At 45.8% G+C, this 20,418-nt stretch overlaps 3 protein-coding genes and 1 long non-coding RNA gene across 6 annotated transcripts; 3 read left to right on the top strand and 1 right to left on the bottom strand.

Annotated features, from left to right (window-relative positions):
• Positions 1–97: 97 nt before the first annotated feature.
• LOC133264960 (3-mercaptopyruvate sulfurtransferase-like) lies at positions 98–5,097 on the bottom strand. Of its 3 annotated transcripts, XM_061445147.1 has the most exons (4): positions 5,043–5,097; positions 4,561–4,698; positions 2,291–2,943; positions 98–1,691 (listed from the first exon to the last, which is right to left on the bottom strand). In XM_061445147.1, the coding sequence occupies exons 2-4, from the start codon at positions 4,572–4,574 to the stop codon at positions 1,393–1,395; spliced, it is 966 nt and encodes a 321-aa protein (XP_061301131.1). In that variant the 5' UTR covers positions 4,575–4,698; positions 5,043–5,097; the 3' UTR covers positions 98–1,392. The 3 variants fall into 3 exon arrangements, with proteins under 3 accessions (XP_061301131.1, XP_061301132.1, XP_061301133.1); XM_061445148.1 differs by lacking the exons at positions 4,561–4,698; positions 5,043–5,097 and adding an exon at positions 3,615–3,735; XM_061445149.1 differs by lacking the exons at positions 4,561–4,698; positions 5,043–5,097 and adding an exon at positions 3,458–3,586.
• TST (thiosulfate sulfurtransferase) lies at positions 3,742–12,378 on the top strand. The gene is made up of 2 exons (XM_061445150.1): positions 3,742–4,416; positions 11,892–12,378. The coding sequence occupies exons 1-2, from the start codon at positions 3,831–3,833 to the stop codon at positions 12,188–12,190; spliced, it is 885 nt and encodes a 294-aa protein (XP_061301134.1). The 5' UTR covers positions 3,742–3,830; the 3' UTR covers positions 12,191–12,378.
• Positions 5,043–8,309, top strand: LOC133264962 (uncharacterized). Its single transcript, XR_009741826.1, has 2 exons — positions 5,043–6,132; positions 7,196–8,309. It is a non-coding gene; the product is annotated as an uncharacterized LOC133264962 (long non-coding RNA).
• Positions 12,379–12,907: 529 nt separating the features above from the next.
• CIMIP4 (ciliary microtubule inner protein 4) lies at positions 12,908–18,704 on the top strand. The gene is made up of 6 exons (XM_061445146.1): positions 12,908–13,043; positions 15,173–15,248; positions 15,896–16,470; positions 16,976–17,123; positions 18,224–18,334; positions 18,544–18,704. The coding sequence occupies exons 1-6, from the start codon at positions 13,035–13,037 to the stop codon at positions 18,615–18,617; spliced, it is 993 nt and encodes a 330-aa protein (XP_061301130.1). The 5' UTR covers positions 12,908–13,034; the 3' UTR covers positions 18,618–18,704.
• The last annotated feature ends 1,714 nt before the right edge of the window (positions 18,705–20,418 follow it).

Here is a 20,418-nt window from a genome sequence, read left to right as displayed (position 1 = left end):
CTCATTTAAATCATCACAACAAAGTGATCCCATAAAAACAGAATTCCAGAAAAGGAATCACCCAAGCAACACTTACGAAAGTTCCATTCAGCAGAGAGACCTTGAAACACATGTTTATTTACCCTTTTTAAATCCCAGAATGTTTTTTCTCAAGGGGAATTTTGGACCACGAGGGTACAAAACTAGCTAAGTACACACTACAGTTACAAGTCCAAGTGCAAGAAGGCATCCAAACCAAGTCTCTTACCTAAGTGCCAACCTGAAAGCCGTATTTGCTCCTTTAACAGCTGTCCTTCCCCAAAGTTTTGCATTCAAAGTGGCCATAAAGTGCATGGATGGCTTCTAGGACAATGGCAGAGAGCAGGATCATGAGGCACAGTTATAAAAGTATGATCATTCTGTGAGTGAACATGGTGCAATGCCCTGAGTCATGAGCTTGGCTTGACTCAGTTACTTCCCCATGCTATCACCAGCACTCTCTCCCTTCTATGTGATATGGTAAAAAGGTCTGAGTGTCACAGAATGGCTGAGGTTGGAAGGGAGGACATCTGGTTCACCCTGCTTGCTCTAGCAGGGTCACCTAGAGCTGTGTCCGCGTTTCAGCTGTAACAGTTACTTTTCCCTTCTCAGTAGCTGGTGCAGTGCTGTGTTTTGGCTTTAGTCTGAGAACAACACTGGTAACACACAAATGTTTTAGTTGTTGCTAAGTAATGTCTACTCCATTCAAGGACTTTTCAGTCTCATGCTCTGCCAGTGAGGAAGGGCACAATAAGCCAGGAGGAAGCAGAGACAGGACACCTGACTGAAACCAGCCAAAGGGGTATTCCATACCACAGCACATCATGCCCAGTATATAAACTAGGGGGAGTCACCTGGAAGTGACTGATCGCTGCTCAGGTTGGGCTGGGTATTGGTCTGCGGGTGATGAGCACTTGTGTTGTGCATCACTGGTGTTTATTGTTTGTGGGTTTTTTCCCTTTCTCATTTTAGTTTTATATTCTCTCCCCTTGTTATTTCCCTTATCATTATTAGTAGTTTTACATTATACTTTAGTTATTGGACTGTTCTCAACTCGTAGGGTTTACATTCTTTCGATTCTCCTCCCCATGCCAACCAGAGTGGTGCAGAGGGAGAAGGAGGCAAAGGTGAGTGAAAGGCTGCATGGTTCTGAGTTACCGGCTGGGCTTAACCCACCAGAAACTGGCTGCCCAGGTCATTTTTATCATCCTGGGCAGCAGCAGTAGAGTAAGGAGAAAGTGCCAAACACCGTGTGTCCATAATTGTACCCAAAACCTTCACCTCAAGTTACTTAACCAGGAATGCTAAACCCATCTTCTCCACATCCTGTTTCAAGGCAAATTTATCTGCAGAGCTGGAAGATGAAGCAGCTTATTACACTGTCTTCCCTTTTCCCTCAGAAATAATGTTTTCAGGCTGTGCCCGCATGTACCATTCCACCCAGGCCCCATCATACACAGCAACATCTGGTTTGCCACAGAGGTATGCCCCTAGAGCCACATGGCAGGCAGTGACACCAGAGCCACACGTGGCTACCAGTGGCTTCAAGAGGTCCACCTTCTTCTCCTGGAACAGACTGCGGATCTGCTCAGGGGTCTTCTCTAAGCCAGACTCTGTCAGGAAATCAGTGAAGGGGATGCTCGTCGACCCAGGGACATGACCAGGCTCAATTCCTGGAGGAGAAGCAATACAGATAGGAATTAACCTCTACTGCCTGGGACAAATCTATTGCAAAACCCATTCTCCCTTTTACTGGGAGGAATATTTATTGTTTAGTGTATTCTGTTAAAACAAATACTTCTTTTTTTTAAAAAAAAACCAACCCTTTGCTTTACTAGATTACCGATTACTCAGGAAGGATGGCTCTACCCTTCAGTCACCACATAGACACAAACCTGTAAAGTTCTGTTCTTCCTCCACATCTTCAGGGCATCTGAGCAACTCACCCTAATATGACACTGACTAAAAGCCGTTCTGAGGGGAAGAGTAGCACCAGTACATGAAGAGACCAATGAGTATTTTTGAAGTGCATGAAAGACATGTTCCTCACCCCAGCCCCTCATGAGAAAAAAACAAACTTCTTCTCCACTCCTGAATTTTCAGAGTGGCACTCGCTATCAGAAGGAGAAGAGGGCAGGAGAATACACTGCCTCCAGCCCCACCCCATAAAAGACAACCATATTTCTCTTCATTACTTCTACAGGAGTCAAACTGATGGGTACCTTATATGAAGCCCCTTTTTATTATGCCAATATCTCAGAAGGCACATTACCATCTCGGGGCTCTGGCTCTACTCCCCGAAATCGTCCCGCAGCGCGTGCATCCACTAGTTGGAAGCGGTGGGAATCCAAATTATCCAAGACGTCCTCATACGTTTTCACCAGGGACTTGTCCAAGGAGGCATGGAACTCAGAGGGAGCTACGTGGCTTTTCCCAGAGCTCAGCGCATTCCCCTCTCGCTGCCAGTTCTTCAGGCCACCATCCAGAAGGGAGACGGCTTCATGTCCAAAGGCCCGGAACATCCACCACACCCGGGGTGCTGAGAAGAGGCCTTGGTCGCTGCCATCATACACCACAACATGGGAATCATTCCCTACACCCAGCTTCCCCACATACTCGGCAAAGTCATCAGCTTTGGGCAGCATGTGGTCATAAGGTGAAGTACGGTCGCTGCACTGGTCAATGTCAAAGAAAACTGCCCCAGGGATATGGCGTTCCTCGAATTCCCGCTTCGGGTCACGCTTCATCTTTGGCAAATACCAGGATGCATCCAAGATTCTCAAGGCCAGACCAGCTTGTTGGGACTTGATGGCTTCTGCAAGCCATTTTGCAGACACCAGAGCACGGTAGAGGAGTTGTTGCGACATTGCTCCTGAGTCTTGGCCAAGATTACCTGATTTCTGGGGTCTGCTTGAATTGACCACACTGCAAAATGAGGAAAAGCACAAATGAGAAACCAGCCTTACAAAAAGGAACTAGATGAAGATGCATTTTGGGAACAGAAACCTGTGTCTGCACTGAGGTGCTGGCTAAGCCTACAGAGAGTGGTTTGAAATGCTCCAGCCCTGAAAAGAAGTTGCACAGAGCTCAGCCCAAACACTGCCCCGAGCATGACAGCCATGGCACAGCGCTGCCCTCCACACATCTCCCCGTAGCCCACTTCAGCCCTCCAGCAACCATCAGGCAGCACTGACAGCAGCAAGAGGGAAGTGGGGCAGTGCCTGGGGCAGTGCCAGGGACCCTTATCGGAGGGGACCAAATGCCCCGGTCCGAGAAACAGCCTCACAACGAGGGGGCTCTGCCCCACCGTTGTCACCATAGAATCACAGACTCACAGAATGGTTTGGGTTGGAAAGGACCTTAAGATCATCTAGTTCCAGCCCCCTGCCATAGACAGGCACACCTCACACTAGACCATATCGCCCTTCCCAGAGCACACCTCCAGCCGAGCTCCGACAGCGGCCCTGCCGCCCCTCACGCAGGCAGGACCTCTGCCGCGACTCCTCCCGCCCCGGACACCCCCAACGCCAGCGGCGGCGGGGCAGCGGTTCCCTCCCCTCAGGGGAGCGCGACCGGCCCACCACACCGCCCCGTACCTCCGTGCTAGGCCTCAGCCGAACAGCGCCAAACCTCAATCCCCCCCAGCCATGGCCGCCACCGGGAGGCGGGAGCCGGTACCCTCCCAGCAGGCCGGTCCCGGGCGGTGCCACCCGGCCCCGCACCGCCCCTCGACCCGCGTCCCCCTGCCGCCGCCGCCATTTTGTGCGTGAGTCCCCGCTAGCGGCGCCCCCTCCTGGCCTCGGCGGTCCGAGATGGCGTCGCAGGTGCTCAGCCGGCCGCTGGTCACCGCCAAATGGCTCTCGGAGGCCGTGCGTGCCGGCCGGGTCGGGCCGAGCCTGCGGGTGCTGGACGCCTCCTGGTACCCGCCGCAGGAGCGAAACGCCCGGCAGGAGTTCAAGGAGAGGCATATCCCCGGGGCGTCCTTCTTTGACATCGAGGTGTGCCGGGACCAGTCCTCCCCTTACGACTTCATGCTGCCTAGCGCATCCCACTTCGCCGACTACGTGGGGCGCCTGGGGGTCAGTAACAGCACCCATGTGGTGGTGTATGACGGGGACGAGCTGGGCACCTTGTATGCCCCCCGTGCCTGGTGGATGTTCCGGGTGTTTGGGCACAAGGAGGTCTCGGTGCTGAATGGTGGTTTCAAGAACTGGGTGAAGGAGGGCCATCCCGTCACAGCGGAGGTCAGCCAGCCCCCCCCGGCTGTCTTTAAGGCCAAGCTGAACACGGGCCTGCTGAAGACCTTTGAGGAGATGATACAGAATGTGGGGTCCCTGCAGTTCCAGGTGGTGGATTCCCGCCCCGAGGGCCGGTTCCGGGGGACCGAGCTGGACCAAGGTAATGGAGGTGGGAACAGCACCCACCCCGCGCACCAAAGTGGGATGGATGAGTGTTAATATGAGCCTGGGCATAACGACTCCCAGCCAGCAAATGGATTTTGCTAACAAACAGTCATGCCTTAGCCTAACTTTGTTGATTTACCTTAAGGGATCCATAGTTGGGCATTCAGATCCCAGTGCCCCCACAGAACGCTTTCCTTGTGGTTGGTTTTAAAGCTGGAGGAGGAAATAGTAGCAAAGGTCTGCAGTCAGTTGGCTCCAGGATCCCCCAGTCCACACCCTGCAGAAGTAATCAGACAGAATGTAAACACAGGAGGTGAGAGCTCCCAGGGGTTTGTTCCGTGGCCTGTCTTACACTAGCACACGTGCATAAATGATCACTATTCATATAGGCACCTCTCACCGCAATGAATGCGCCAGCAAAAGTCCAGGCTTTGGCAGTACAGTAGCCCAAAGGACTTTGTCCTTCTTGCTCTGATTCCCAGCAAACAGAAAACTTCCTTGAGCTGCTCTTTGTCCTTTTGCTTCAGTAAGAAAAGCCCCAGATCTTTACCAAATGTATGGGCTGTCAAGGTCTCTGTTTTGGCTGCCTCAAGAAGCCAGAACAAAAATTGATTCTGTTACCTGGGTCAAACACTGGACATGGAAGCAGCAGGCGTGGGAGAAGTCCTCTGCAGTGGGGACAGCTGGTGCAGCAGTGTGCCTGGAATGAAATTCAAGTTGGTTGTTAAAGGAGGTCGTTAACTGTGTAATTTAAGCCTTGGTATATCCCGGAATAGCCTCCCCTCTGAAAGGAAGTCACAGAAATAGCTTAAAAAAAAAAACCAGAGTTTCCAAAACAAAGCACAGAAAAGCTCAATGAGAGTTGTTGGGTCTGAGTCAAGCTCCATGCTGCAGGAGCAGGTGTGTGGCAGGCTTCTGCAGTCCTTAGGCAGTGCTGCGCTGGCCTGCAGGTTGGTTGTCATTCAGTTCTGGCTGTTGTCTTACATGAGTGCAGCTGTATAGCCATTGAGCATGACTCCATGGCCTGAAATAATTCCCACATCCAAACCTCAGGAGCATTTGGCTGTAAATGGCTCTGTACACGTGGTTTGCATAAGTGTCTACAGTGAGCCCCCCTCCCCCCAAACACACTCAACCTGTGCAAGCCAATGCAGAAGGTAAGAGAGGTAATGGGAGTGACAGAGGAGACTGTTGCATTGAGAGAGGGGGAGTTAGGCTTATCACTCATTCTGTTTCTTTGTCTACTGCAGCCCGTCAAAGTGAAGGTTGAATTTTAACCTCAAGTCACAAATAAAACACTCCTCCCTAGGAGCTGGTGGATTTTGCATTCTCTTTCCCAAAGCAGGAGCTCTCACCAGGTGACAAACACTGCAGCCCCTGACAACTTCTTGAAAACAGATTTTTCTTTTGAAATGAGTCAGCATGGAACAGTTTTATTTGTGGTGGTCCAGTTTTGCTTCCCACAGCAGATCCAACAGGATAAGCATTCCAGCTGCAGCTGCTTGTTCCAGAGGAGCTTGACAGCATTCTGAACCAGCCTAGGCAGTAGCTATGCTGCAGCCAGCAGTGGGTAGAAGGGAGTGCTTACACCTAAAAGAGCAATTTGAAATCAATGCTGATTAATTACAGGGGTCATCCAGTTGGAGGAGAAACCTTGCCTGCAATTCAGAGAAGAATGGTCTTGAGGTTAAGGAACTTGCTGCGTTCTCAGGTGATTTCAGTTTAATTATTGCCTCAGCTCTTGACTTCCTAATTAAGTCAATTAATCTCTCCAGTTCCATGAACTCCATCTCTAGAAGAGGCTAAGAGGCTAATTTCAGCTGACTCTTTTGCCTCTTTAGTTTTTCAGTTCCTTGTGGTAAGAATCAGTTGTCTCTGTTTTATTTTTATGTAGCGGATACCTTGCTGGGATTTAGACCTAGAGTTTAAAATAAGCCATAATACATGGTCATTTTTTAGTTGCTGGGAGAGCTTTACCCAGGTTGATAGGGTGCAGAAAAATGCAGGTATTGCTTTGAATGAAAAAGCTTGGATGTTCATGCATGGTGTGCACAATAAGCCAATCAGATGTGCAGCCCTGACCTTTGCACTGAGTGGTTAAAGGTGTCCCTGCACGGTGTTCTGTGTTTCTGAGGGAACTAGCAACTCGAGCCCGCTCATTAGCTGTGATTCAGCAATGGTCCAACCAGGTTACTCAGGCACTGTAGGGTACATGTCTGTGTGACCAGCCTAAAGTGAAGCAATCCCAGGCAATCCAGGTGGCAAATGATAAAAGTAATTACATGGTGGTTACCAGTGCTGACTCTCTCTGAGTGCTGGGCACTGCAAACAAAGGAACAAGAATTATAGGTGAACAAATACATACCAGAAAGTTGTGAATTTTTGAATTCCTTTTCAGAAACCTGAGAGAAGAGGGGAAAGTAGCCAAGCAAGAAATCCATCCTGTAGAAAAGAAAGCAAAGTCAAAGTCATTTCATGAGCTTCCCACTATTTTTCTTCTCGTTCTCAGCCCTCAGGTAGTCTTTGTCTCCCTTGCACATACACAACTCTTTAGGTTTTGCCTGTTTTCCCAGCTCTCATTCCTCCCTGCCCCAAACATAAGGCTTTTGCTCAGCTTGAACGTTCCGTGGGAGTGAGAAAGAAATGTTGCTGCTTCTTCCCTCTCTTCTCCAAGTGGGGTCTGCAGCTGGGAGTGGACTGGCTCTACTTTGACCATGACTCAAAGCACAACATGGAGAGTGAGAGACTTCACCAAAGTCTGTTTCAACCCACAGGAACCTACAGTCCAAAGCTGTCCATTCATGTGACGAGGTGGACAAGCATCAGCTGCTAGAATTAGCACTATGGCCCTACTGGTTCTTAGAGTTGAGTCTTCTGGCTGTGTATGCACGCAGTATTTTGGCGGTGGTGGCAACGTGATCTGACTGCGAGGACTCTCAGAGAGCTTGCCAGGACCAAGTTTAAAGTGTTCCTTCTGATGAGATTACGGTAGGTTAGTTGAGATCGCTGATGGTTCCTTCCGAGGCATGCAATTTGAATGGAAGGGAGAGAGAAAAAAAGGAGGCGACAGAGGAGGCATTTGGAAAGGAACTGCTAGCTGCAGCTAGCCAACTCCAAAACCACAGGGAATTAAATGTGGACAAGGCACATCTTTTATCTTTTTGACATTAAGAAATTCCATCTGGAGCTTTCATTGTAAAGAGAAAGGCTAGAGAGAAGGAGCTGTAGTCATACCTAGATAAATAGCCAACAAAAAATGCCAACAAACGTTTAAGCAGAGAATCTTAACAGATGTGGAAAAGGGGATTAAACAGTGAAGAAGATAACATACTACAGGTTACAAATTACGAGGGAGGATTGCCAGAAGCCAAGCTGAGCGAGGCTTGGCAAAAGGAATTAAAACGAATAACAGAACCTGCTGGAGCAAAGCGAATAAAAAGAGGACAAGGAGAGAAAGAGTAAATAGGGTTGCTATGGAGTTAGCAGGGGTTCCAGCTGAAAGATTATTTGTATACAGCCTCAGAATTACAGAGTCTGTGCTACCTTTTTTGTTTAGTTTTTTCCTCCTGAGGATAAGTCTTCAGAGTAAAGAGAGAGGTGGCAAGAAGGGGAAAGAAGTGGAGATTATAATTTCTAAAGAGGAAGTATAACCAAAATATATCCATGTGCTCAAATCTGTGATGCAGATGATCTCCATCCCAAATCTGTGTCAAAAATCAGTCACTTGACATTGCAACTCCATGAGGCAAGAATTTAATAAATTTAATCAGAGGATGGTTCTGTAGGCCAGAAACTGGCAAAGTTTGTGTTTGTATTTAGGATAAGAGGTACAGCATGACCTAGGCAGCTGTTGATCTGTAATCCTAACATGAATAGATTGGAAGGTTTTTTTTAAAAAAAAAAAAATCAAGGAAAATTATTTTAAATTAAGGCAAAATTGAATAAAATACCTTAGTATTTTATTGGTATCCCAATACACTGCAGCTAAGGGCTCTATTTCCTTGCCAACAGAATTGATTTGCCAGGTAAGAGAAATGGGAACATGCATGCCTGGAAGTTATGTCTGATCTTTTCTTCCAGCCATTGGAAGCACCTTTGAGGTAGAGTTGTTCCATTTGGACTTCATTAATACGTTGGGCATAATATTCGAGGGATAATTATTAATTCAATGTGAGAAAAAGGCAAATAGCACAAGTACTGTTAGTTTTAAAAAAAAACCTGACTGAATGGGAGATAAGAGAGATAAGAATAGTTTGTGCTGAAAGCTGATCTGTGGGGCTAGAAGTTGCCAGCAGTCCCCATCATTATGCTTCTGTGTTTTATTTCATATTTTCTGAATCATCAAGGCACTGAAAATAGGGAGTTGCTACTGAAATGTGCTGCTGGCACAGCTTTGGGGAGGTTTAAATGATCACATGGGGAGTATTATGTGAGGTACCATCTGCAGTCATAGAATTGACAGGAGGTTCAATGCTACAGAGAGCAAGGTTGGATGCTTAGTACCCTGAAATACTTAATTGCATGTGTTTCTCTTACAAGCTGAAGACCCTACATTTGGAAGCAATAGAATAGGGTAAGACTTGGATGGATTAGTTGGCTGCAATGAACTCAAATATGATTTTGCCTTGAAAATGGCAATTTTTAACCTCTTGTCTACCAGTTGAGATGCTAGGAAATGTCACTTCCTTACCCAAAAGCCTGATGGTCACCTAGAACTATTTCTGGGGTGGCTGAGGCAGAGAAAAGCCTGGCTGTGATTTCTTACTGGGTTTAGACTAAGGCTGTTGGGAGTCCTAAGTGCTCACTATCAGCATGTTGTAGTGGTAGTAGAAAGGGAGAAAAACTATTTCAGTCATAGGGCAATGTTAACTCAAGGTCAAATGGTGTATGGACTGACTGTGATGAACTTAATGTTGGAAATTAATGTTCTTCCTCACGTGGGCAAGGAGGTGCCTCAGTGGGAAGTTTCATGGCAAGAATCCAGACGGGTTCTGGGAAGGGTGCTTTTATGAGAGAAAGCCTATAAGGTGATCACTGTAGTAGCTGGGAGCCAGGCTCTGTAATCCTAGGGTTCCTTCCTGGAGTTTCTGAGGATGACTACATAAATCTGGTGTGGAGTGTACTCTGTGGACGTGAGGCAGGAGCAGATGCATCCTCTTGCCTGTTCAGATCCCAGATGCATCCATCCTTACCTTCCAGTCCTGTGTTTCTCTGCTCTTGTCCTAGAAACGAACAAGCTGATGAAACTTCCTCAACCACTCAAGAGCACTTTTTAGGCAGTCCAAGGGTTTGTGGTTATGCAATGTCAGCTCTTTCTTTCAGCTGAACACCCACATACATGAGTAAATACATCTTCTACAGAATTCCTTATCTTTCACTCAGAGAGTGCAAGCACTGGTCTGTGACTCCAACAGGCTTTTGAATCTCTGAAGCATGGAAATCTTTCTATAGATCAAAGACAAAAACTCTGTAAAATGAGACAGATCTTTTCAGATCTGCTCAGCTCCTAACTAAGAGTTGTTTAAGGATGGTGTGTCACGACAGTCTCCAGTAAGACTACCTAAGATGTGTGAACAGTCTAGAAAAGCAATCATGACCATGGGGCTTGGGACACTTAAAAATTAAATCGGTGTCACAGCAAGCTTCTTTGAACCAGCCCTTCTAGTTCAGCCCTAAGGACTTCTTGATCTTGATACACTTCCCAGTGCCCCAGAATGGTGTGAGAGCATTGTTCTGTGCCTCACAGACTTGTCTGTATTGGGATGGTCTCCAGTACTGCAGCAGTCTTGCAGAAATCCCTTGCCAAATGACAGCATTGGGACCATTTATTCTTGCGGGAAGGTGGTAGCTTAACCTAGGCATGTAGTTCTCCAATAAGAAGTTCTGCAGCCTGAGAACTGCAAACAAGGTTTTTTCCCACTCGTTATTTGTATTATTGTTATTTCCCCTCTGTCATACAAACACTGTATTAATGAGCATGGATTTTGCAGTTCTCTACTGAAATGATGAACTGTTGTTTTCTGGAAATGGAGAAGATGTGATAAAAGCATTGGTCGAAAACACTGCCTTTTTTTTGTTGGTGGGTTGTTTGGGATTCTTTTTTTATGTTAGTCCCTCCAGAAGTCAGCAGTTTTTTTTCTCCCAGCTTCTCCCTGTAATGATAAACACTTCTGAAGAATGTGTGAGGTGGCTAATAGACTACAGTGACAGGTTTCTAAGGTACTCTGGGAGGATGAATCAAGAGACAAAGAGGGTCCATCTGGAACAGGGAGAGATGTTGTGAAGCTGACTCAGGGCAACTTTGATTGTCTTTAGGCCCTCAGTTTTTGTCCAGCAGAGCAAAAATCCTCTCCTCAGTACCGCATCAAAAACATGTTTTCCCCTTATGACATATCTCTAAACTGCAGTGTCGTTATGATGTGTGATGTCAGTCTCCAGTTAGGTGTACTTTAATCATTTGACTGTGACCAAGGTTCCCTGCCTCAATCTCTCTCATCTCTTGAGATCAGTTACCCTGATGACTTAGGCAAGTGGAAAACTGTCAGTGAAAGATTAGTATTTATGTGACTTTCCTAGGGCTGTCTCATTAGAAGTTCAAACCTAGCAAGGAAATTCCCTGAAATACATTTTTGGTATATTTCCTGCTCTGATGAGCCTTGATCCAAAACTTTTCAAAGTCAGTGGAAAAGCTTCTACTGAGTGTAATGGACTTTGGTTAAGCCTATAGTGACAGAGTGTGAATTTCAAGGATGTGATGAAAATCATATCCGTCATGTTTTTATATCTGCTTCTTTCTAAAGACCTTGTTCTTGAGATGCAACTTCCAGCTTGCCTGAAGTGCAGCAGCAGAAAAACAGAACCCATGTTGATTTCATCCATGGAGTGGATAAAAAGTGATACAAAATCTATATTCTCACTTCTCTGACCCCGTTTCCCTGGGATAGCTGCCTCAGCAGTAATGTGGCTGCCTTAAAGGTTGTTTTGCTTTTCTCAAATATGATTTTAAGGAATAAACTGTGAACAGGTAACTGCTTTCATGAATTCCACATACAAGCCACACTTCCTGCTTCTGAAAGCTGTGTCACTACACTCTACTTGGGAAAGGTCCGAAATGCATTGCTGCATTGCTCTTTGCACAGATCCTGTAATGGCTTTGTTAGGATCTTTTCTGTGGTGGTTCTTTGATTCTTGTCCCATCTGGGGCTCTGATTCCTGCCTCTGCTTGCTGTCAAGGGGGAAATAGTTTGCAAACTGATCTGGAACCTTTGATTTAAGTTGAGTAATCTTTGTCTTCCTCTTTTTAGCCCTGTACTGCTCTGCATCTTCATCAGCACCAAAACCAAATTAGTATCTTCGAGAAAGTGGGAGTATCTGCAGTGGTGTCTCTTTCATGTCTGTTTTGTAGGTGTCTTTCATCACTTACCTTTATGTCTCCTTGCTCATGTTTCCTTTTCTTGTTCACTCTTGTAGGGCTGGAATCTGGTCATATCCCTGGTGCGGTGAACATACCTTTCCAATCATTTCTAACAGAATCTGGCCATGAGAAGAGTATAGAGGAGATCCAAGAAATATTCCGTGAGAAGAAAGTGGATCTCTCAAAGCCACTGGCAGCCACCTGCCGCAAAGGTGTCACTGCATGTCACATTGCCTTGGCAGCCTTCCTGTGTGGCAAGCGTGATGTGGCTATTTACGATGGTTCCTGGTCGGAGTGGTTCCACCGTGCCCCACCTCGCTACAAGGTCTCTGAGATGAAGCGCAACAAGGCCTAGAGAGACACTTGTTTCTTGGGCAATGAGACCTAGCAGCTACCTCCAGCCCAGGGTACAGGGCAAGGGAGGAGATAGAAGTAAAGAAAACACGTGCTGGTTTGTATTCTGCTAGTTTTTTTAAGAATGATCTGTAGATTTCTATTGATCTTTCAGTATCTCACAATGAATAAAGTCTAATTCTAAAATGATGCATCTGTGAATATTTCTAATTCTCTGTGGCCTGTGATCTACTTGTCCTGGGTGGGAAAAGCAGCTTTGTAACATGACAGAAAGTTGCACTCTTCCTTGGTGACTTAAAGATGTTCTCCAGCGGTGAGAGCTCAGGTCCATGGTGGACCAGAATGAATGAAAACTTTGGGGCTAAAATACAGCACTGGGTGCTGGACACAGGAGGCCCAAGCTGTGGTTCTGTCATTAGCTTTAGCCAGCCCACCACCTCCCTTTTTCTAATGTGAAAAATGGGCATCTTCTTCTTCCTCTCTGATGGATGTCAGTGAGCTCATGTGAAGCATTTGGAGATGCTAGAAGATCCAGTTCTGCTGAAATACAGTCTAGTTGGTTATCATGACTGTGTTGAAAGAGGCTTCAAGAAATCCTGTGTATGTGATAAGAGCTTCTGAGCACAGGTTTTTAATGAGACATGAGCCTTTTACGCTACTCCTTGTTTGTTTTTTTCAGTCAGCAAGGAGAACCCTGATCTCTGCCATGTTTCTTCTGGTTCCCATAGAGATGACAGCTCATAGACAGAGGGAGGGCTGTTCCCCAGCAACCATCTCTTCAGCCCCTATCCCACCTCTATACCTGGACTTCAGCAGTACCCACCTGCCTGCTGTGACACCACATCATGGACCAGGTGAGAGAGGTAGTTACAGAAGAGGCTTTGCCTCTTATTAAATCCTGGATCTTTTCCTTTTTTAAAAAACAAGAAAGGGGTAAAAGATCCAATGTAATTTTGATACCCATGAGGCCTCTCAGGTCTGGAAAGTCATTGAAATCTCATATTTTGGAGGCCCAGCCAGATGTGGAAGGCATATGAGACCATTCTTGACCACAGCTGAAGAGAATGGCATATGATTTCCACACCTGTCTGAGGAGGTTAATTTTCTGTCTGCAGAAGACAGCTCCCTCTTTTCTCCATGGCTGCACATCAGGGAAGTCAAGTGTTAGGCTATGCTAAACATGCATTTTTTTGTTTGCTTATGGGCTTTTTTCGTTTAGAAAGAAAGATCAAGTTAAATAAATTTTAGCTCTTTAATCACTATATGTCTTTTCTGGTATGTAGCCAGTTGTCCCTTATAGAATTGGCTTAGCAAAGGAATAAGTAGACATAGTTCTGTAGCTTCTGTTATCCAGGAGGGTGGTAAAATGTCCTTAAAGTCCTTCTTGGCATCAAGATGTAGGAGTCTCGGAGTGGTGCTTTGGCTTTGAACCTTCAGGCTCAGAAGTAAAAATGAACAATAGGCAATAACAATAGCATCATATACAGTTACAAACTAGAAAGTAGGAACAGTTGCAGGCTTCAGTATCATTTTGTGCAGGAGGAACTGGGGAAATGGAAGCTACCAGTGAATGGGATTTGGGAAATGAGCACATTGCCTCATTATGCAGAAATTCTGCTTCATTGGAAGAAGTGGGAAAGGAGGAATTTTTGCAACAGTGGACTGGGAAGTTCTTTCCACTGAACATGTTTTTGTTTTAAGTAGAAGGTGGGAGATAACAGGAGTTTATTTAGCAGCACAGATTCCTGCACTTTGATCATGTGTAAATGTTTGGCTCTTCTTTAAAAAGAATAAAAAGCGATACAGAGAAGCAGCAGATCGTGCCCTTTGAGCCAAGACTGCCTTCCTCTCTTCATCTCTTGTGACCCTGTTCTTTCTGTGGGAGAGATGTTGTCTTTTAATGCATTTGCAGAGCACACAGCGCTGACTCCTGAAGTCTAACTGATAGAGTTAACTTCAGCTTTAGGATCCTAGTAGTGTACCACAAATGCTGCTGGAAAGTACTGGCACAGTGTAACACACAAGCTGTCAGTTCAAGTCAGCCCTGGTGAGTTAACTTTGAAGTGGTAGGTTTCCTACTCCATTGGCTGGTGTTTTCATTCTAACAACTAGCCTCAGGAGCAGAAAGTAAGGATATATGTCATTTGACAAATGCAAACATATATCCCTGTCTGAGCCAGATGTGATTTGCACTGCTGCTAGTGCTTGCAGGCTCACCATTTCCATATTGACCACTGAGGGCCTTGGCTTCAATTGTAACTTGTCACAGGTTTCACATGGGCTAAGCCTGTAGGATCCTGCTGGATTGAGGAACACAGACATTGGGAAGACATGACTGAGGGTTAAACAGACATTCCCTCTGCAGAAAAGACATGAGCTTCCTCTTAGTGCAGGAGGCTGTTTGCAAAGGCTGGGTGTTGGATCAGTTCCATCAGCAGGACTAGCAAAGCAAAACAAGGGATAGTCTGTGCCAGAATCAAGGCAGAAGTCCTGTCTCCAGACTGTCTCTTTTCCTTTGCATAGCTAGCATTGCACAGGCATTTTATGTTTATCACCTCCTTTCCCATTTTTTCTGGCCTTACTTTAAGGCACCAAAAGAAGGAATTGTTGTAATTGTACAGCACGTGACCAATCTGACAAGCCTAGGTACTTTAGAATAAAAATCCCTTACATTTTCACTGAGGTTTTTTTCCATTTTGGCTTGTGTCTGCTCTTTCATTCCCCAGAGGCACTAGTTGGCCATGTCCTAGGCAGGCTATCCCATGTGAGCTGTTAATGTGAAATCCTGCAGGACTTTGCTGCTTGTTTTAATCTGAATCATATGTTGTAGGACCAACCACGCAGGCAGGTAGGGACAGCTCTAGCTTGGTTTAGAAGGCGTATAATACCTCTGAGAATAATCTGTATCATTTAAAGATAAGCAGGACTGCTGTCCCCTTCCTTTCTGTCTCTGGGGCTAACACAGTTTTGTTGCTCTTCCAAGCGTGTGCTAGAGGTTCCAAATCCCTGTGCACCTGATGGGACAGAGAATGGCTCTAAGCTGGCCAACCATACTTCAGGTAAGCAAGATGGCAGAGAAGCTGTCCCTCCTTCAGAGCCTGCCTTGCAAGGTTGTGAGGCTGTGTGCCATTCCCTCCCTTCATGCCATCCAGATTTGCATGTACGTTTGTGGGTGAAAACTCCTTGGACAGGGATCCCATGTGCCATAGCTGATGGGTTAAAATCCACCCGACCCAAGTATGTCTTCCTCCACCGGTGGACTTACCTCACTACCTCATTGCACAAGCACAATAAGCCACTGATATGCTGTAAATTCTTCAGCAAATACGATGAGCCAGAGAGACTGTAAGTGTATGTTCACAAGAGTGATCGTGATCATGGGTTAGAAGGACCCCTACACGTAACAAAACACAGACCTTTGTGTGCATGTTTGACCACAAGATTTTTACTTCCACATTTCTGTGCATGTTCATCTCTTAAGAGCACTTAAGACTCTTCAGGAACCTTCACCTGGTTCAGCAGAAAGACTGGGGTAATGCTGCTAGGTTGTTGGGGTCTTTTCGTTCCTTCTTTTGAGACCTTTCCTGTTTCTTTTGTCATCTAACAATGACACAATGACATACCCAGTTCTTTCCAGTAACATTTACAGTACCACCTGTCATCACAATGGTATCAAATTTGTTGATCTCTTATTTTTGTCTTTAAGTGGAACCTGAAAAAGAGAAAAAGGAGCATTTTCCAGAAAGCAGACACAGAACACCCCAAAGGAGCTCCAGCAGAGCTCAGGGAACAGCAAAGAATCGTGCACCTGCTAAATCCCAGACATCTCTTTCTACAAAGTGTGTTCAGACTAAAAAACAGAGCAAACAGAATCTCCAGGCCAAAACTCCCCCTGCAGAGAGTCCTCATTCAAGAGGACTTGAAAAGAAAAAAGACACTTCTGCCACCAAAGACCCAGTAGTGGGGCTTGAGCCAACAGGGGAGAAGAGCACTTCCTGCCTGTCTGAAATACCTACACAGGGGGAGGCAGAAAAATTAGTAGCGCGCAAGCAGCAAACACTGAGTGCTCGAAGGCTTGGATCTTCTCACAAGACCGTCAAAGACAGCTATGAAAAAGCCAAGGAGATGGACAGCGCATTAAGTGCCAAAGGATCCTTAACATCATTAGGGACAGATATGAAAGGAGAATGGAACCCCCTTCTGGCAAAGAAAAACAATTTGATCTGTGCTAACAGGAAATATAAATTTGCCACTGCAGATGTAGTTACCAGTGAAGAAGAGGTATTGTATCCTTTGTGGCAAGGTTGAAGGCTGTTTGTATGGTATAGCAGGTGCTTGATTGGGTGGGATATTAGCTGTATACTAGCAGTTTCTAGAAGATGTGGGGGAATGGATTTGGGTTTCACACTACAGGGCAGTGACACATTCCATAGACAGCCTTTCCCATGTCTTCTTTAACTTTGTTTTTCCATCCCCTTTTCATTTATAAGGTTCCTGTAGCCAAGCAAAGCCCTAACTCAGCAAGGCAAAACAATGTGGTATCAGGACCCAGTGCAGAGCTCAGCACCATCATCCCTTTCTAATCCCTCCCCCTCATGCTTTTTACCAGTCCTCCTCATCCCATGCAATTATAGTGCCTACAGAAGCCAGTGAGGGAGACTGGGAGACAGACCCAGGTCCCAGGGATTAGTCGTAGCCCAAAGATCTATACAGGGGTGGAAATGCCAGGAGTTTGCTGCATTTTGGGAACGTGGACTGACTGATTCTGTCTTGTTTGTGTTATCAGGATAGGCGAGCTCTGTGCAAAGCAGCATTAATCATGGGACAGAAAAGACTCAGCGACCGCACTGGAATGCAAAAAACCTCCTCAAACTCTGCATCTCTTACTGATTACAATCATCTGGGGTTTAACCTGAGATCAAATATCTTCCAAGGTGAGGATACACACCTATGCTCGACCTTCAAAGCTGGTTCCATCTACACTTTGCCAGGGCTCAGGGCAGCCACACTGCTTTGAGTAGAGATCTGACTGTAGGTGACCCTCACTTTCCCCTCTTATTCTTTCCATCCAGTCACTTCCACACTGTGGTGCTTGAGGAAATGAAAGCAAGAGCCTCCTTTTCTATGTATCCTATCCCTTTCTTTCCAAGGAGTGAAAAATGAAGGTATATCATGACCCGTGTCCTCCATGTTTAGAGCTGACCAAATGGACACCATTTGAAATTCAATGTTGCCTGTTATCTCCAGTTCCAATATTGAAATTACTTCTCTCCAAAACCTTTAGAGATGTGGGGCTCTGAAAGGTCTTCCTGAAACCTCTGTTTCCAAGGTCCCCAGATTGGGAATTAAGCATTCACCCCTTCTTGTTACCATCATACCCAAGAAACTCTGAAATAATTGTCTTCTGATTCCAATTTCTCATGTACCAGCATGAGACAGAGTCATTTTCCTTACACTGTAGCCTTGCTGGGTATTGAAGACAATATTGTCCTGGTTATGTGTAGTCATGCAGAAAGGAAAGACATCTTACCCTAGGGAGCACAAAATCATTATTATCAAGGAAATGGTACAATAAAAAGGAAGAAGAAGAGGAAAGGATGAGAAATTAAAATAAAGCCCCTCAAATGGCTTAAAGTCAAGAGGGGATAAAAAAGAGAAGTCACAGCTGGGATCTGTTTGTTAAGTATTGTGGCAGACAAGGAGCTCAAGTAGGTACCTGAAGTGGTAAGATGGTGCTTTTTGTGGAGCTGTGCTGCTGAATAGGAAGTTACTCACATGAATTGAGAGGATTCAACAGGAAATAAGTGGGCACTTGAATAAAGAAAGGGCACTGGGATGCAAATACAGATGATACCTTGCAGCACCCTCTGTGTGTGTCTCATACATGAGGAGGAAAAGCAAATAAAATTGTCAAAACACAAGCTCCCTCCTGGGTGATGAGCCCTTGAAACTGCTGATGTTACTCCCTTGCTCAATTCCAGGACTGCAGTAGGATGATTTCTATGTACAGTTCCTTATTTGCTGTTCCTTGCAGGTGGCCCACTGGAAAGCCGAAGCTTGATGAAAGATTCCTACACCCCTGACATAACTCAGAGAGTAATCAGGGATCCCAAAAACTGGTACGGAAGGAGGACTGATGAGCTAGGTATGGCTTCTGCCAGGAAAAATACATTGCTGAATTCCTGAGATAGTTGCTGCTTCTGCCAAGGACAATGGATGCATTTGGGCAAAGGTGTATGGGGACTAGAAATTGTAATTTTCACAAGAGAGGAGCTCCACAGCTGGAAAAATCCATGAGGAATATTAGCATTGGAAGGGAGGCTGTAACTGAACTATGATTTGCCTTCTTTACAGGAAAATGGCGTGAGAAAAATGCCCTAAATCTTAACCTACAGAAAGCACTGCAGGACAAATACAGGAAGAAATAAAGCAAGTCTTAGAAGATGAAGGTTTCTGGAGTGCATTCAGCGAGGGATCTTTTTCCTCAGCTAATAAATCTCCATTTAAAGCAGTAACTTATTGCTTGCTAGTTTGTCAACATTAGATATGTTGCTGGTGCTCTTTCCCTCTCAATTAGGGTGGCTTTGGGGAAAGCAATGCAAAACAGATTTGAATACAAATACCAAAAATACCACTCTTGGTCACTGGTAAGATGGGCCTAATCAGTGTGTGAGGCACGTGCCCTTGCAGAAGGATGTGGTGGTGAGAGGGGGACATATAGAAATTCATCTGCTCAGCACATCAGGTGGAGTAGGACCTGTGAGTGGTGTAAGAGGGCGATGGCAGGGAGGTGCACATGCATATGTGCAAACTGATGTTTGCCAGAAGATTCCTGATACTTTGGCAGCTGCCCAGCAGTTCTGAGAGAAGTATGGAGGATGCACTGGGAGTAAACCAGGGTTGTCCAACAACCTGAATGGTGTTTACCCTTCCCCACACTGAAGGCTGTAAAAACCCTGTGCAGGGAAGCTTCAGAGCTGTATGTACACAGCTGGATACACCAAGCAAAGAACCAACTCTCTGTTGGTGCTTTCAAGGTAAATTCAAGCTCTCTTGCCAGAAAGGCACCAGTGTCCACTCAATAACCTGAGCACAACTCCATATGGTTGGCATCAGATTCCTAAGTGGAGTAGGAGAAGGCTCTCCTCTCTGCCCACCACTCTGGTTTTGTTGTTGCACATGGAGGATTTCAGGGAAAGCTCTTACCCTGGCAGGGAGCAGCAGAAGAGGAGGCATCAGGGTATTCACTAAAGCCCACACTATTTGCAGGACTAGCCAATGCAAAACGCCCCAGCTTATTCTGCCTAAAGAGAAAAGGAAAGCTGCAAGAAGCCTCCAATTTACAAATCACCCTGCAAAGTGAATGGACCCTTACTGAAGCTCTCATAAGCCCTACTTGCCTCTGTCAGCCCCTTCTCTAACTCAGGCATCTCTCAGAGAAGCATATGCATCAGTCTGCACAATCTGAAGAGGGTGTATCTAGATAGTAAGCAAGGACCACCCAAGGGCTTGAATGATGCAGGACATGCAGAGTCTTCCGGGCTTTCTAATGTGTTTTTCTCCCAGTGTTTAATGGCCTTGATATTGCAGGATCCTGCCTTCCAGCTCCAAAGCGGAGCAGTTTGGTGTAGCAATCACAAAGTGAATGTCTGAGAATAGTGATACCCTGATCTTTCCCATATGGTCCCAAGCTTTCACCATTTTAAAAGATTGATGCTTTGCTCCCTAATATGAACTGTTTTGGAGCAGAATTAGGATTGTTACTTCATCCTTCATCAGCTAGTGATTAGATAGCAATATGCTAACTTCATAAAATTAGTGAAGGAGGTTAAAATTTAACTAATGATAATCAACTGGTAATCATTTTCCACCACCAATAATTAACCATTTAGAATTCCAGTGTTTCCAGGCACATGTCCAAGTTTTTCAAATGAAGTAGACTGGCCAAATGGCAGCTTGTAGAAACCTCCCTATCGGTTTTCCTTGTACATTAGCACGAAGTGGCTCCTCTCTGAGCACACACCACTCCAGCTGAGCAGCACAGCTTTGTAGGAACACCCTGTCCTCTGTGTTGTATCCAGCAATGATGGCCAACATAATTGCAGGTACATAATAAATGCTGTCTTCTGAGAGCACAGCAGGTCCTGATCCAAAAAAGATGGAGCTGAGCAGAAATCCACTGACGTTGTTTGGTGTACTGGAAGCAGGCAGTTCAGGGCACAGTTAGCT

Source organism: Pezoporus flaviventris, unplaced genomic scaffold, assembly GCF_033815535.1.
Source record: "Pezoporus flaviventris isolate CSIRO_AGI_PZ_B2104156 unplaced genomic scaffold, CSIRO_AGI_Pfla_v1 ptg000002l, whole genome shotgun sequence".
NCBI classification, from domain to species: domain Eukaryota; kingdom Metazoa; phylum Chordata; class Aves; order Psittaciformes; family Psittacidae; genus Pezoporus; species Pezoporus flaviventris.
The sequence above is the reverse complement of the archived record's forward strand: the minus strand, read 5'-3'. Positions and strand labels throughout refer to the sequence as shown.

Bases quoted from the DNA above. Each gene is read 5' to 3' on its own strand.
- TST (XM_061445150.1), top strand. From the start codon at position 3,831: ATGGCGTCGCAGGTGCTCAGCCGGCCGCTGGTCACCGCCAAATGGCTC. The intron at 4,417-11,891 runs GTAATGGAGGTG...TCACTCTTGTAG, and splicing joins GGGGACCGAGCTGGACCAAG to GGCTGGAATCTGGTCATATC.
- LOC133264960 (XM_061445147.1), bottom strand. The intron at 1,692-2,290 runs GTAATGTGCCTT...CTTCTCCTCCAG, and splicing joins AGAGCCAGAGCCCCGAGATG to GAATTGAGCCTGGTCATGTC.
- CIMIP4 (XM_061445146.1), top strand. The intron at 15,249-15,895 runs GTAAGCAAGATG...TTTGTCTTTAAG, and splicing joins GCTGGCCAACCATACTTCAG to TGGAACCTGAAAAAGAGAAA. The intron at 18,335-18,543 runs GTATGGCTTCTG...CCTTCTTTACAG, and splicing joins AAGGAGGACTGATGAGCTAG to GAAAATGGCGTGAGAAAAAT.